This window comes from Thalassophryne amazonica, chromosome 8 (genome assembly GCF_902500255.1).
Source record: "Thalassophryne amazonica chromosome 8, fThaAma1.1, whole genome shotgun sequence".
Classification (NCBI taxonomy): Eukaryota; Metazoa; Chordata; class Actinopteri; order Batrachoidiformes; family Batrachoididae; genus Thalassophryne; species Thalassophryne amazonica.
The window spans coordinates 12,639,605-12,653,751 of NC_047110.1; the positions used below are offsets into that span (position 1 = coordinate 12,639,605).

Genomic DNA, 14,147 nt, shown 5'->3' on the forward strand with positions numbered 1-14,147 from the left:
TGTTTGTGTCATCACCCCAGTGTGCATTTAAGCCTGAGTTTGTCCTGTCAGTTTGGGCTGTCAGTAGCCTGTAAAAATCCATAAATTTGCCGCATCATTGTTTAAGCCGCAGTGTTCAAAGAGTCTGCAAAACAGTGCCGCTGGTCCATAATTCACGCAAACTGAATTCGGAAACTGAAACCAGTGGACTCCACCTGCAACACTGTTTTCATAAAAACTTGACGCATACTCATCCAGTCATAACTCCAGAAATGAAGCACTTAAACTCAGAAATTGGTCAGATCTCTAACCAAACAAATGGGGCTATTAAGTAAATGGTTCTCCTGCTGTAATCACTTCCTCTTTCTTCTCCAATGTCGTGACTCGCCCGGAAGGTCCTGGGTTTTAGCAGAGTACAAATACTTCGTTACTGTACTTAAGTACACTTTTTAGGTAGATATACTTTACTCCATTACTTATTTTTCTGGCTACTTCTGACTTCTACTCATTACATTTTCACACAAGTATCTGTACTTTCTATTCCTTACATTTTTAAAACAAACAGCCTCGTTGCTCTTGGCTTTAGTTTAATGTTTATATATATATATATATATATATATATATATATATATATATATATATATATATATATATATATATATATATATATATGTCATATGCGCCTGTAATCAACTTTTCTGCAGCACGGCTTTGCTTTGAACCGTGAACCAATCGAAGCAGTGGTTCGCAGATTGAAGCAATGCTTCGACCTATTGCTTCGTTTATTCTTTCTTTCTTTTGCTTAATTTTCCCCTGCTAAAACCCTAAAGAGCATACTTCTGTGAGTATCATTTACCTTTTCTATGTTAAACCGACCTGTTATGGTCTTCTGAAACAGTTGATAGATGTATTTTATAACTTAAAAACGGGAGCATGTCTATGGCATTTTCAATGTTAAAAGTTAGCATTAAGCAATTGCAGCTCTCATCACATTCGGGTGCATTTGCTTTCAAATTGTAATATTTCTTAAATTTATTTTTGTTTATATATTAATAATCTAATGATTATTATATACAATTTTAGAGAAAGAGGCAAAAACAACCTGAATAGAAACACAACAGAAAATATAAAAGCAACTAACAAAGAACATACATAAATAAATACATACATACATAAATAAATAAGTGTTTCCTGTGAACACCTAGTGACTCTTACACCTCCACTTCATCCCTGTCTTATTTAATGACAGTTGGTTTTGGTCAAACCATATTTTCAATGTGTTAATTTCTTCAGTGATTTCCTCCAGAACTATCTGCCAAACTAGAAAACTGCTGCATCCTAGTAAGAGCAGAATACTACTGGAATGAATCTGAATAAGGAAAGTTGTAGGGTTTTTTTTTTTGTTTGTTTGTTTTTTTTTTGTTTTTTTCTTCCTTCACTAAATGGATGCTGCACTCACTGCAGTTTATTGTCTGGAATAGTCCCAGATTGCATTTCAGAGCTTCTAGAATTGAAACATTTTCATGTTGTGTTGGGGGGTAATTTTGGGTTTTGGGTCTTGGGCCACATGTAGAACGAATCAGTTTTTAAATTAAGCTTTCAATTCATATAGTGGCATCTACCTTTTTTTTTTGTTTTTTTAAAAGGTTACTTTATACTTTAAGTAGGTTTTGGAGCACATACTTTTTCACTTTTACTTGAGTAAAGAGGTCAAGTTGATACTTCAACTTTTACCAGAGTATTTTTAAACTGCAGTATCTATACTTCTACTTAAATAACAAATGTGTGTACTTTTGACACCACTGGTTTTTAGTGGTGTGCAGTTCAAAAATTGAATATTTATCTCTTCATTAACCACACACCGGGAAAGCATTAATTTCAAACTGTTGTTTAATTTTAGTCTTAAATACTCAAAAAAATTACATATTGTCTCACCTACACTTCAATAGACACACTGCAGTCATTGTTAATCATCTCCTGTTGTGTTCATAATAAATATTTATTTACTGTTTTTTTCCCTGGTTGAAATGCAGATATGAATGAATGAATGTACCAGATATAAAAATGTATACATTACTTTTCATGCCATGTTATCTTTGGGCAGCACAGTGGCTTAGTGTTGCCTCACAGCAAGAAGGTCATGTGTTCGATTCCCACCTGTGGCCCTTGTGTGTAGAGTTTGCATGTTCTCCCGTGTTTGCATGGGTTTCCTCGGGGTGCTCCGGGTTCCTCCCACACTCTAAGAATTGCAGGTTAGGTGAATTGGAAACTTTATAACTGTCCAGGTCTCCCTTGCAAAAGAGGTCTCGGTCTCAATGGGTCTAACCTGGTTAAATAAAAATAAAATTTGCCTAAAAATAAATGTCCAAGGTTCATTATCATGTTAATCAAGAAATCATCTCATCTGAAAAGACAACAACAGATAAGTTATGGTTTTAATTAAAAGATCAACATCAAATACTTCTAAAGAACCTATTTTTTTTTTTACTTCAAACTATATTAATTACAAGTTTTCTAATGTAAGAAATGTGTTTTAACTTCAAAATGTACAGTAATCAGAAATTCATTTTGAATTAAAAAAAAAAAAGAAGTAATATCCCCGTCACAAATAGATGGAATCAAATCAAATCAATTTTATTTACATAGCGCCAAATCACAACAAACAGTTGCCCCAAGGCGCTTTATATTGTAAGGCAAAAGCCATACAATAATTACAGAAAAACCCCAACAGTTAAACGACCCCCTGTGAACAAGCACTTGGCGACAGTGGGAAGGAAAAACTCCCTTTTAACAGGAAGCAGCAGAACCAGGCTCAGGGAGGGGTAGTCTTCTGCTGGGACTGGTTGGGGCTGAGGGGAGAGAATCAGGAAAAAGCTGCGGTGGAAGACAGCAGAGATCAATCACTAATGATTAAATGCAGAGTGGTGCATACAGAGCAAAAAGAGAAAGAAACACTCAGTGCATCATGGGAACCCCCCAGCAGTCTAAGTCTATAGCAACATAACTAAGGGATGGTTCAGGGTCACCTGATCCAGCCCTAACTATAAGCTTTAGCAAAAAGGAAAGTTTTAAGCCTAATCTTAAAAGTAGAGAGGGTGTCTGTCTCCCTAATCCGAATTGGGAGCTGGTTCCAGAGGAGAGGAGCCTGAAAGCTGAAGGCTCTGCCTCCCATTCTACTCTTAAAAACCCTAGGAACTATAAGTAAGCCTGCAGTCTGAGAGCGAAGCGCTCTATTGGGGTGATATGGTACTATGAGGTCCCTAAGACAAGATGGGACCTGATTATTCAAAACCTTATAAGTAAGAAGAAGAATTTTAAATTCTATTCTAGAATTAACAGGAAGCCAATGAAGAGAGGCCAATATTGGTGAAATATGCTCTCTCCTTCTAATCCCCGTCAGTACTCTAGCTGCAGCATTTTGAATTAACCGAAGGCTTTTCAGGGAACTTTTAGGAAAACCTGATAATAATGAATTACAATAGTCCAGCCTAGAGGAAATAAATGCATGAATTAGTTGACAGGAATGATGCCGAATGGCATCAGAATGACCGAAAAGTGTCGGATTTCAGTTCCAAAACGTTCTAACAGCAGTCTGCAAAAGTCCACACAGTCGACCGGCTGTCCCAAGTCCATCGAGGTGGGACACCTATCCGATGGCGGTCTGAGTGCCATCTCACCACAATTTACATACTCTGAAGGCGGCATAAACAGGATCCATGACATTTTGAGCATGTACGAATGGATCAGCATGGCAATGCCTGCTGGCATGACCTGCACATGCCACTTATACCCCCCGGAGCACAAAGGAGCTATTGTGGTATGCAGCCATCCATGTTCAGGCGATGTGAGCACAGCGCAAACAACCCAAAAGCACTGTGTCTGCTGCGAGTCAATGTGTCGCACAGCACACAGCGCTGCAGATCTGGACAGGCTGTTATATCAATAACAGACCTCACAGTACAGATAATATTCCTCCCCATGGGCGAAATAAATAATGTGAAATATTGTGCCCATCAGATCTGTGACACCATGGCGGCTGGCGGGCAGGTGCGCACGCTGTCACATGTCACATTAGAGGCTCAGAGCTGAACAGTTCTCACTGCTGTAATATACAAATTATTGCTTGATCACATTTAATTCTGACATGGAACTGTTTCGCCATGACAACATACGAAACATAAATCTGACCTCCAGGAGCATTTTGCAACGCAGCGCATTAGAAGCCAAGACCACAGCCTGTGGTGGAATGCTGGAAACAACAACACCATAAATAAATCCCATGTGATAACCCAAACAGAAATCTATGTAGAATTGCGTTATGGGGGGAAAAAAAAATTAAAATTAAAGAAATTAAATAACGGCTGTGTCTGACAAATAGTGGGACAGCAAAGGTGTGCTGCGTGTGCACGCAAGTGCATGTGCGCACACATGTAGCGAAGTTTAGCTGGCAGTAAATTTAGTATCAAAAGCTGTGCAGTGGCTGACAGCAGAGCACATGCATGCACGTGTGCCACGCGTGCACACGTAGCGGTTTATTCAGCCCTTATGAAAACACGCACACACACACACACACACACACACACGCACACACACACAGACACACACACACACTGAATGATCATTTCCTCATGTGAGCACGCACACACATGCACGTGAGATCAGTGAGTCTGGGTGATGGAGTGATTGGAGTGGGTGACCGCACGGATGTCGGCTTGGACACATATGGCGTGAGTCCGGTCCATACGTTGGCTGTTCTTTGATGTCCAGCAGTGGTGTAGTCTACGTGGAACGCAGGTAGATGCCGTCTACTCACCTAAAATGACCGTGAATTTCCGTCTACCCACTTCAAATTGCCCCGGGGAACGTGACGGTGTAAATAAAATAAGCGCTTATTGACTGTAATTTTATTTTCTCCCTTTAAAAGACAGCCATCAGGCGTCCATCACTGCAGAGTGCACCGTATGTCCCACCCCCCCTCGCTCTGCTAGATAAGAGTTTTAACTGGCTCATAGAGAGATGGGGCGGGGCTACCAGCTAATCAGCGTGAAAGCCGCACACAAATAAGAAGAATGCTGGAAGTATCGATGGTGATTATTACCCGAAAAAATGAAAAGAAAACAGGCCTCGGTTTTAGATTTTTTTTTTCCAAAACGTCCACCTGCTGCTTCAGGGCCGATTGATGAAGTTTGCACCCTGAGTGGAGGAGATAAACCTGGCGCTGTCTGCATTTCTGGTAAGTGGGCTAGCCTATGACAGCTAGTTTTTTATTTGATACGATCTGACCTGTCCTGTCGAAATCATCATTCTTAAAGTGTTCACTGCACAGCACAGAAGAATCATTTGCAGTGAATCCTTCTCTCCTTACTGCTACTTCCCATTTCTTCTGGACATCTTTGTCTTTGGGAAACCTTCAAAACAAAAATGGCCAATTTTGGAGATCCTACAAAAAAACATGTTTACTTATTTACTTCCTCCTACTTTCTTCAACAAAACTCCTATTTTAATGCATATCTCCAGATAATGAACCAAAGCTGCTGAAAACTGTGAGTAAGCTTGTTTTGCAGACTATTGTACAATCAGATATTCTGTTGTCAGGATTTTTAAGGATGTAAGTGGGTGGGTTTGAGACACGAGTGGTAGCCTATACTGTTTTAAAGTGAAATAATTATATAATAAGTGTTTCCTCTACGTCTCTTGTGCCATGAGCTGGACTGAGGCTAAGGAACACTGTCAAGACATAGATGTGAATACATGTGAATGAAGCCACATGTGAATAATGCAGTCTCTGCCACCTGTGTAAAATTAGCTGATCATTGTTATACCAGTAATATTTATTTTATTTTTAAACAGGAGCATTCTTTTGGCAGTTGTAATACAGCTGTTATGTCTCAGTTAGCCTCCGGCACTAAACTATAGTTAGCCGGCCGGCATCTCGCTAGTGGTACAGTAAGTAATATTCTATTCACAAAATACAATAATAATGTTCAATCTTACTTGTAAAAAGTAATCCCCTCATCCCTGCTTCCAATAGTCCGCCTATGTGAACAAAAACTGCCGCACAGTGGGCAGGCATCTTCTGTGACTTTGTGGACTTGTTTTGTTTACAATAGGACTAATTGGTAGGATGCCCCTTCAAAGATGGCGGACGCATTTCTTGCGCCACAGCAGCCAATGTGGGGTCTATTCATATATATGCCTATGCCAGAAACCACTGATCTGTACAAAATGGATCGGTGTAGAAATAAACCACTGATCTGTACAAAACAAACGTGTCACAGGACTGCTCATTTATGGAACAGTTTTATGAAGAAAAATCCTTGGAAATGTTTTTTTGTTGTTTGTTACCTCAGAATTTCTGATTACTGTTAAAAAAGTTTAAAACACTTGTAATTAAAATAGCTAAATAAATCAATAAATGGTTCTTTAGAAACCTTTCATCTGTAAATTAAAACCACCTGTTATTTCAGATTAGATAATTTCTTGTTTAACATAAGGAACCTTGGACATTTATTTTTAGACAAAATAACATGGAAATTTGTACATTTTTTTTTTTTAAGTCTGGTAGATTATTTATATCTCATTTCAACCAGAAAAACAGACACTGTAAATAAATACAAATGTTTATTATAAATGTAACAGGAAATAATTTAACAATGACTGCAGTGATTGTAAAGTAGGATTTCTGTGACATAAACCACTTGATGAATTTTTTTTAATGCTCATTTCAACTTGTAATTTTGACAAAATATGTAATTGCCTTTAATGTTGTTATCAGGACAGAGTCATTTCTAAAATATGAATTTGAGCACAATAAGTGGAGAGCTTCTACTTGTGCAAATGTCTTTTGACTTTGATTCGTGGACATTTTTAATGATCCGTTCATTTATTGTTAAAATATAAAATGAAACAGCTTTTTAAAAAATAATACAGTTTTGCCGGTAATCTACAGATGTCAATTGAGCTTGAGTCCCGTTGGCTGTTGGATAGTGTAGTTTTAAAATGACTGGAACTGGTAAGTGGCATACTCCCAGTAGTTGCATGGTTGTCTTAGTTAGTTAGTTGGTTGTCTTCATACTATACTTTTGTGCCACTGATTTGGCCTACAATGTTTTTGTCATGGGTTGAAAAGGTTTCTGCAAAGTAAAGCATCTACCATATTTTCATTGTATGTGAATTTTCTGGGAGCTAGCTTCTGTCCTTCAGCCTAGCTGCTGTTTTAATGGAACTTAACGTATACTAATACTAGCTTGTATATACTGGGTAGGTTTCCTCCCCATCACGTCCCCCGTCTGGACCTGATGATGGACTGTCAACTTCAACAGAGATTGTGGTAGGAGGCGTGAGGCTCTGCAGCCAGTGCATGCTCATGTAGACCGGTGTGTTCTGTTTTGTTTTTGTTTATGCGTCTAAACTGTCCACAAACAACGTGGGGCCATGCGGATTATATGAAGGGTGAATCTTGCAGCTGCTGAATTTGACAGTACAGGCTCATATCCGATACTAAATAGAGGGAGGAAAAGTGAACTCTTGCAATATACTTAGTTGGGAGGCAATAATCTGCTCCTTATTATTGTTAAGAGAACTTTTCTTTCTTAATAACAAGGAGTCACAGTCACTTTTTTTTTTGAGTGACTGTGACTTAAAGTTGTCTTATTTAAACAATGCACAGTAGCTTGCATATGATACTTTTGGCTGGATTTAAACATTGTTTATTCCTGGTTTATGACCTGATTAAATTTCTTTGTTAAATTAGGTTTTCAGATGCCAAAAAATAAATGTATTTGATCTTTGTATTTTTTAATCACTCTTTTAGATTTACTGTTGTATACTGTATTTTGCAACTGGTGCAAATTACTTACTTACATTCTGACACATTTATCACATTTATAGTGGCAAATATAGACCATTGTTATGGTGTTAAAAATGTTAATAACCGGGGCGCAATGCACAAGGTTGATGACGAGCAAAAAACACAGTCTACCCACTTCAAAAATGTAGACTACACCACTGATGTCCAGTACAGGTCCTGTGCAAAGGGAGAACACAGCGCTGCCTCCCACTCCGGTCCCGTGTTGCCATTCAGACGTTTGGACATCGGCCAGTCTTCAGCGCCTTTTATGGCCGTCTGACAGCAGTCTGTGTTGTCTACATACGCTGTGGATGCGATCTGACAGGTGTAGGGCTGAAACGATTATTCGAATAACTCGAATAATTCGTTTACAAAAAAGCTTCATTTAACGTTGTAGTACATATGCCAGGCCTGTATGTGGCACTGTAACGTCCCCAGAAAAACAACAGAAGAATACTAGAGCATGCGCTCAGGCCCTGTAACAGCTAATAATTTAGCCCTTAAAGCTACCGCTTTCCAATGTGACGACACAGAGTAAAATAAAGCCTTTTAGGGCCCTGTCCCACTGGGGAGAGGATTAATTGCACATGAATTGAGTATACAAATTACGGGTGTTCGTTTTTGTCCGCAACAAAATTGGCCAAAAATGACATTGTCCCTGTATGAATTATGGATATATTACTAATATATAATGAATATATGATGAACAATCACGGTTATATAATGCATGTAGTGAGGAAACTGATCCAACACATTGACATTATCACGGCAGTATTATGGGTGTATTATGAATGCATCGCGCACGTGTTGTGCATGCACGGCATCTGTATTGCGGTCATAAAATAATCTCACTCGGGCCTTTCGGCATCACTATTCACACCAACAATACAGCCTCTGGAGCAATTGCTGGACTTGGACAAGTTGATCACAGAGTTAATGTTCATTTTGTCATGCGAGGGTTAACTGTTCATGAGCTTGGGGAGCGGGAGGGGGGAAGCTGCTCGGGGTCTGAGACAGTGTTTTGTTTTGTTTTTTTTGAGAGTGTCACAGAAAACAGACTTCAAAGTAAGTTGTGGCTACACAGCGACTCTTCCTTTTGTTGGTGTTAAATAAATGTATTGTGTATGAACTGAGTATATATGGAGTATGTAAGGCAGATGTTATCCGCATCTAGATTTTTGAACAGCTCAAAAATCCTGGCTGCAGACATGCGTGCCTCTGCGAATGATCACGGGTGTGTTCGGATGACGGCCGACTCATACAGGCATGTTACATGGATAGTGCGGATGTTTGGCAAATATGGGACAATTTTGTGCACAATCCATATGCAAATCCTCCTAAACGCCAGTGGGACAGGGCCCTTAAGAGAAAGAGGCTTCACACTGATCATCTGAAAAAGACTTACTGCGCATTTAAAGTGAAGCACTGTGTTTGTCTATTTTTTTAAAAAAAACACAGTCTGCTCGACGTGGTGAGTGCTGGCTGGGTACTCACAGTCGAAGCCGGCTGCTGTCTGTTTTGTTCAGACTCGCGCTGAATGAGTGTTTTGCTTTTTAATTTTCGCTTTTTTTGGGCAACACCCAATGCTTCACAAACACAGTAACTTAAAAAAAAAACAGTGACTGCGAGGCTTGCATGTTCAACCTCCAGCTGAAATGCATCTGCTGAATCGAAGAGAAAGAGGGAAAAATCACGTAGGGACCCAGTACACCAACCTTTAAAAATAATAATAAATTTTACAAGTTGGGGAAAAAAACAACAACAGAAAACCACATCCCATCGCCATTTCAGCAAAATGTCAAGACTTTGGCACAGTGACATTGCTTAGGAAAAGCCCTGGACTATTGATGTTTAAAAACGCAAAAGTACTTTTTATCCGATCACTCGATTAACCGCCAGAATAATCGATAGAATACTCGATTACTAAAATAATCGATTGCTGCAGCCCTAGACAGGTGTGCACGAGGCAGTCTGGCTGCTTTCTGACATGGCTGAACACGCCTCTTTTCCTCCCGACTGCATCCGGATTATGACCATTTTTGCCGTGTCGGCCTGCTTCCTGCACATTCTGGTTATGTGTGATGGGGGATTAAGGATTTTCTTTAGAAAAATGCTGAGTAGCAGTTCTGATGTTCCTCTGACACATTTCTGCACTCTGTTGTCTTCTGTGTTTTGGCCTGGACGCCTCGTTTCTATTTGGCGCGTGAAGCTACATCAGCGCACAGCGGTGAAAGTTGGAATGAGTTGAACTTTGACCGCGATTAGTTTGACGTTAAGCAGCGGTGCGCAAAGATCCTTTAATAATATAATGCAGATATGTTTTGTGGTATAATTATGCATATTCTGTGCAATGCCTCACCCTCTTATGGAAAAGTTTCTTGATGAAGGGCTTCCAGAAGTGTTCTTTGACTCCTTTAGCCTCCAGCACCAGGCCGTCATGCAGCTCACACAGTTGCTGGATGAAGCAGGGTGGGCCTGAGGTTGGTCTGTAGTCCTTATTGCTGAAGTCCCCTGGCAGACCTACAAGCACACACAGGAGTTCAAATGGCAAAAAGCAATAATAATAACAACAATAATAATGTGTTTGTGCTTCATAATTGTGTTGTGTTTGTGTTTTGTGCTTCATAATGCGCCACACATTTTCAATGGGTGACAGGTCTGGACTGCAGGCAGGCCAGTCTAGTACCCGCACTCTTTTACTACAAAGCCACGCTGTTGTAACACGTGCAGAATGTGGCTTGGCATTGTCTTGCTGAAACAAGCAGGGATGTCCCTGAAAAAGACGCTGCTTGGATGGCAGCATGTGTTGCTCCAAAACCTGGATGTACCTTTCAGCAGTGATGGGCACAGCTAACCAAAAAGTTAGCTTCAATAATGTTGGGGAAGTGTCGTGACATGGACCCACAACAGGGGGCGTTAATGAAGGGACAATGGAATAACCAAAAAGTAACAATTTAATGTTGTGAAGGTGCACAACGTAATACAGACAGATACAAATATGCGCTATATCAATCTGACAAAAAGGTGACATGTGGCAGGCTCAAAGATAGGAGACGTCTGGTGCGAGAAGAGCCGGATCCCACACAGGCCTCACCACCAACGGACCTGAAGAACACCGGAGCCGCCATGCCCTGCGCCCCAGGTGGCCACTGTCTTCAGCAGTCAGACTGGGTACTGCTGGCAGAAAACAGAAACAGTTCTGGATGAGTGTGAGTTCGCACACTCAGTAATCCCACAGTCTGTACACAATGAGGAGGGAGAACCTCCACCTCCAGCAACAATTTCACCCGTGCAGCTCCTGTTGGTCTCTTTCCTGGATGGAGTGAGAGGCGAAGAACGTCGTCGTCTCACTGTCCGCCAATCCAGCCTCCGACAGAGCCCGCAGGAACACAGCTGCACACAGAACAATGTTTTGGACAACAATATTCACAGCAGAGAAGATTACCTGTATGGTAGAAGATTTCTCGGCGAGGAGGTGGAGTTGCAGTCCGGTCTTTGTATTGGTGGTGATGGGTGACAGCTGGTGTTGATAGGTGACAGCTGTCACCTCCAGCGGCTCCGACGCCCTCTCGCGCTTGGAGCCCGCACTCCAAGCAGGGTGCCATCTGGTGGTGGTGGGCCAGCATTACCTCCTCTTCAGCGGCCCACACAACAGGACCCCCCCCTCAACGGGCGCCTCCTGGCGCCCGACCAGGTTTATCCGGGTGCCGGGCGTAGAAGTCAGCCAGGAGGGCCGGGTCCAGGATGAAGCTCCTTTTCACCCAGGAGAGTTCCTCGGGGCCATACCCCTCCCAGTCCACCAGATACTGGAAGCCCCGACCCTTGCGACGGACGTCCAGAAGCCAACACACGGTCCACGCCGGCTCCCCGTCGATGATCCTGGCAGGAGGTGGTGCAGGTCCAGGGGTGCAGAGCGGTGAGGTGTGGTATGGCTTGATCCGCGACATGTGAAAAACAGGATGGATCCGCAGTGAAGCTGGCAGCCGTAGCGTCACTGCGGCCGGGCTGAGGACCTTGGTGATGGGAAAGGGTCCGATATACCTGTCTTTCAGTTTATGGGAGTCCACTTGGAGCGGGATGTCCTTTGTCGACAACCATACCTCCTGCCCAGGCTGGTATGCAGGGGCCGGGGAACGCCGGCGGTCTGCATGGGCCTTGGCCCTCATCCGGGCCTTCAACAGGGCAGAACGGGCGGTCCGCCACACCCGGCTGCACCTCCTGAGGTGGGCCTGGACCGAGGGCACACCGACCTCTCCCTCCACAAGCGGAAACAATGGGGGCTGGTACCCCAAACACACCTCAAACGGGGAGAGGCCGGTGGCAGACGACACTTGGCTGTTGTGGGCGTACTCGATCCAGGCCAGATGGGTGCTCCAGGCCGTCGGGTGCGTGGAGGTAACGCAACAGAGGGCCTGCTCCAACTCCTGGTTGGCCCGCTCTGCCTGTCCGTTCGTCTGAGGGTGATACCCGGACGAGAGACTCACGGTGGCCCCCAGTTCCTTGCAAAAACTCCTCCAGACCTGAGAGGAGAACTGAGGGCCACAGTCTGAGATGATGTCCGCTGGTATCCCATGCAGACGCACCACGTGGTGGACCAGGAGGTCTGCTGTCTCCTGGGCCGTAGGAAGCTTCGGGAGGGCCACGAAGTGGGCCGCCTTGGAGAACCGGTCCACTATCGTTAAGATGGTGGTGTGGCCCTGGGACGGTGGGAGGCCCGTGACAAAGTCCAGGCCAATGTGGGACCAGGGGCGATGAGGCACCGGTAGGGGTCGGAGGAGTCCTGAGGTCCTCTTGTGGTCCGCCTTGCCCCTGGCACAGGTGGTGCAGGCCTGGACGTAGTCCCAGACGTTGGCTTCCATAGACGCCCACCAGAAGCGCTGCTGGACTACCGCCATGGTCCTGTGCACTCTGGGATGACAGGAGAGTTTGGACCCATGGCAGAAGTCCAAAACCGCAGCTATGGCCTCTGGTGGGACGTACATCTTGTTCTTCGGGCCGGTTCCCGGGTCCGGGTTCCATGTCAGGGCCTCCCGGACGGTCTTCTCCACGTCCCAGGTGAGAGTGGCCACGACAGTGGACTCGGGGATGATGGTCTCTGGGGGGTCTGACAGCTCGGCCTTGGCTTCCTCTTCATGCACCCGGGACAGTGCATCCGACCATTGGTTTTTGGTCCCGGGGCGGTATGTAATCTGGAAGTCAAAGCGCCCGAAGAACAGTGACCAGCGGGCTTGCCTGGGGTTCAACCGCTTGGCGGTCCGGATGTACTCCAGGTTCCGATGGTCCGTGAAAACCGTGAAGGGCACCGTCGCTCCCTCCAACAGGTGTCTCCACTCCTCAAGAGCCTCCTTCACCGGCAAGAGTTCCCGATTGCCGACGTCATAATTCCTCTCAGCCGGGGTCAACCTGCAGGAAAAATAGGCACAAGGGTGGAGGACCTTATCGGACTCCCCGCTCTGGGACAGCACGGCTCCTATCCCTGAGTCAGAGGCATCCACTTCCACTGTGAACTGGCGAGTAGGATCGGGCTGCACCAGAATTGGTGCAGTCGAGAACCGGCATTTCAACTCCTTAAACGCGGCTTCGCACCGATCCGACCAGGTGAAGGGGACTTTTGTGGAGGTCAGGGCTGTCAGGGGGCTAACTACCTGACTGTAGCCCTTAATGAACCTCCTGTAGAAGTTCGCAAAACCGAGGAACTGTTGCAGCTTCCTACGGCTTGTTCGGTGGGGCCAATCTCTCACCGCCGCAACCTTGGCCGGATCAGGGGCGACGGAGTTGGAGGAGATTATGAACCCCAGGAAGGACAAAGAGATGCGGTGGAACTCGCACTTCTCGCCCTTCACAAACAGCCGGTTCTCCAACAACCGCTGTAGGACCTGATGTACATGCTTGACATGAGTCTCAGGGTCCGGAGAAAAGATGAGGATGTCGTCTAGATACACGAAGACAAACCGGTGCAGGAAGTCCCGCAAGACGTCATTAACCAATGCCTGGAACATCGCAGGGGCGTTTGTGAGGCCGAAAGGCATGACCAGGTACTCAAAGTGACCTAAGAAGGTGTTAAATGCCGTCTTCCACTCGTCTCCCTTCCGGATCCGAACCAGGTGGTACGCATTCCTAAGATCAAGTTTAGTGAATATTTTGGCTCCATGCAGGGGCGTGAACACCGAATCCAACAGAGGTAATGGGTATCGGTTGCGAACCGTGATCTTGTTCAGCCCTCTAATCGATGCATGGACGGAGTCCGCCGTCCTTCTTACCCACAAAAAAGAAACCCGCACCCATCGGGGAGGTGGAGTTCCGGATCAACCCGGCAGCT

At 44.3% G+C, this 14,147-nt stretch overlaps 1 protein-coding gene across 2 annotated transcripts in view; it reads right to left on the reverse strand.

Moving 5' to 3' along the window:
• The window catches only part of rbl2 (retinoblastoma-like 2 (p130)), a 212,382-nt gene that overhangs the window by 78,591 nt on the left and 119,644 nt on the right, over nt 1-14,147 (reverse strand). For both annotated transcript variants that reach the window (XM_034175745.1, XM_034175744.1), the window contains exon 6: nt 10,188-10,348. In XM_034175745.1, the coding sequence (XP_034031636.1) occupies nt 10,188-10,348 (161 nt within the window). The remainder of the gene's footprint in view (nt 1-10,187; nt 10,349-14,147) is intronic.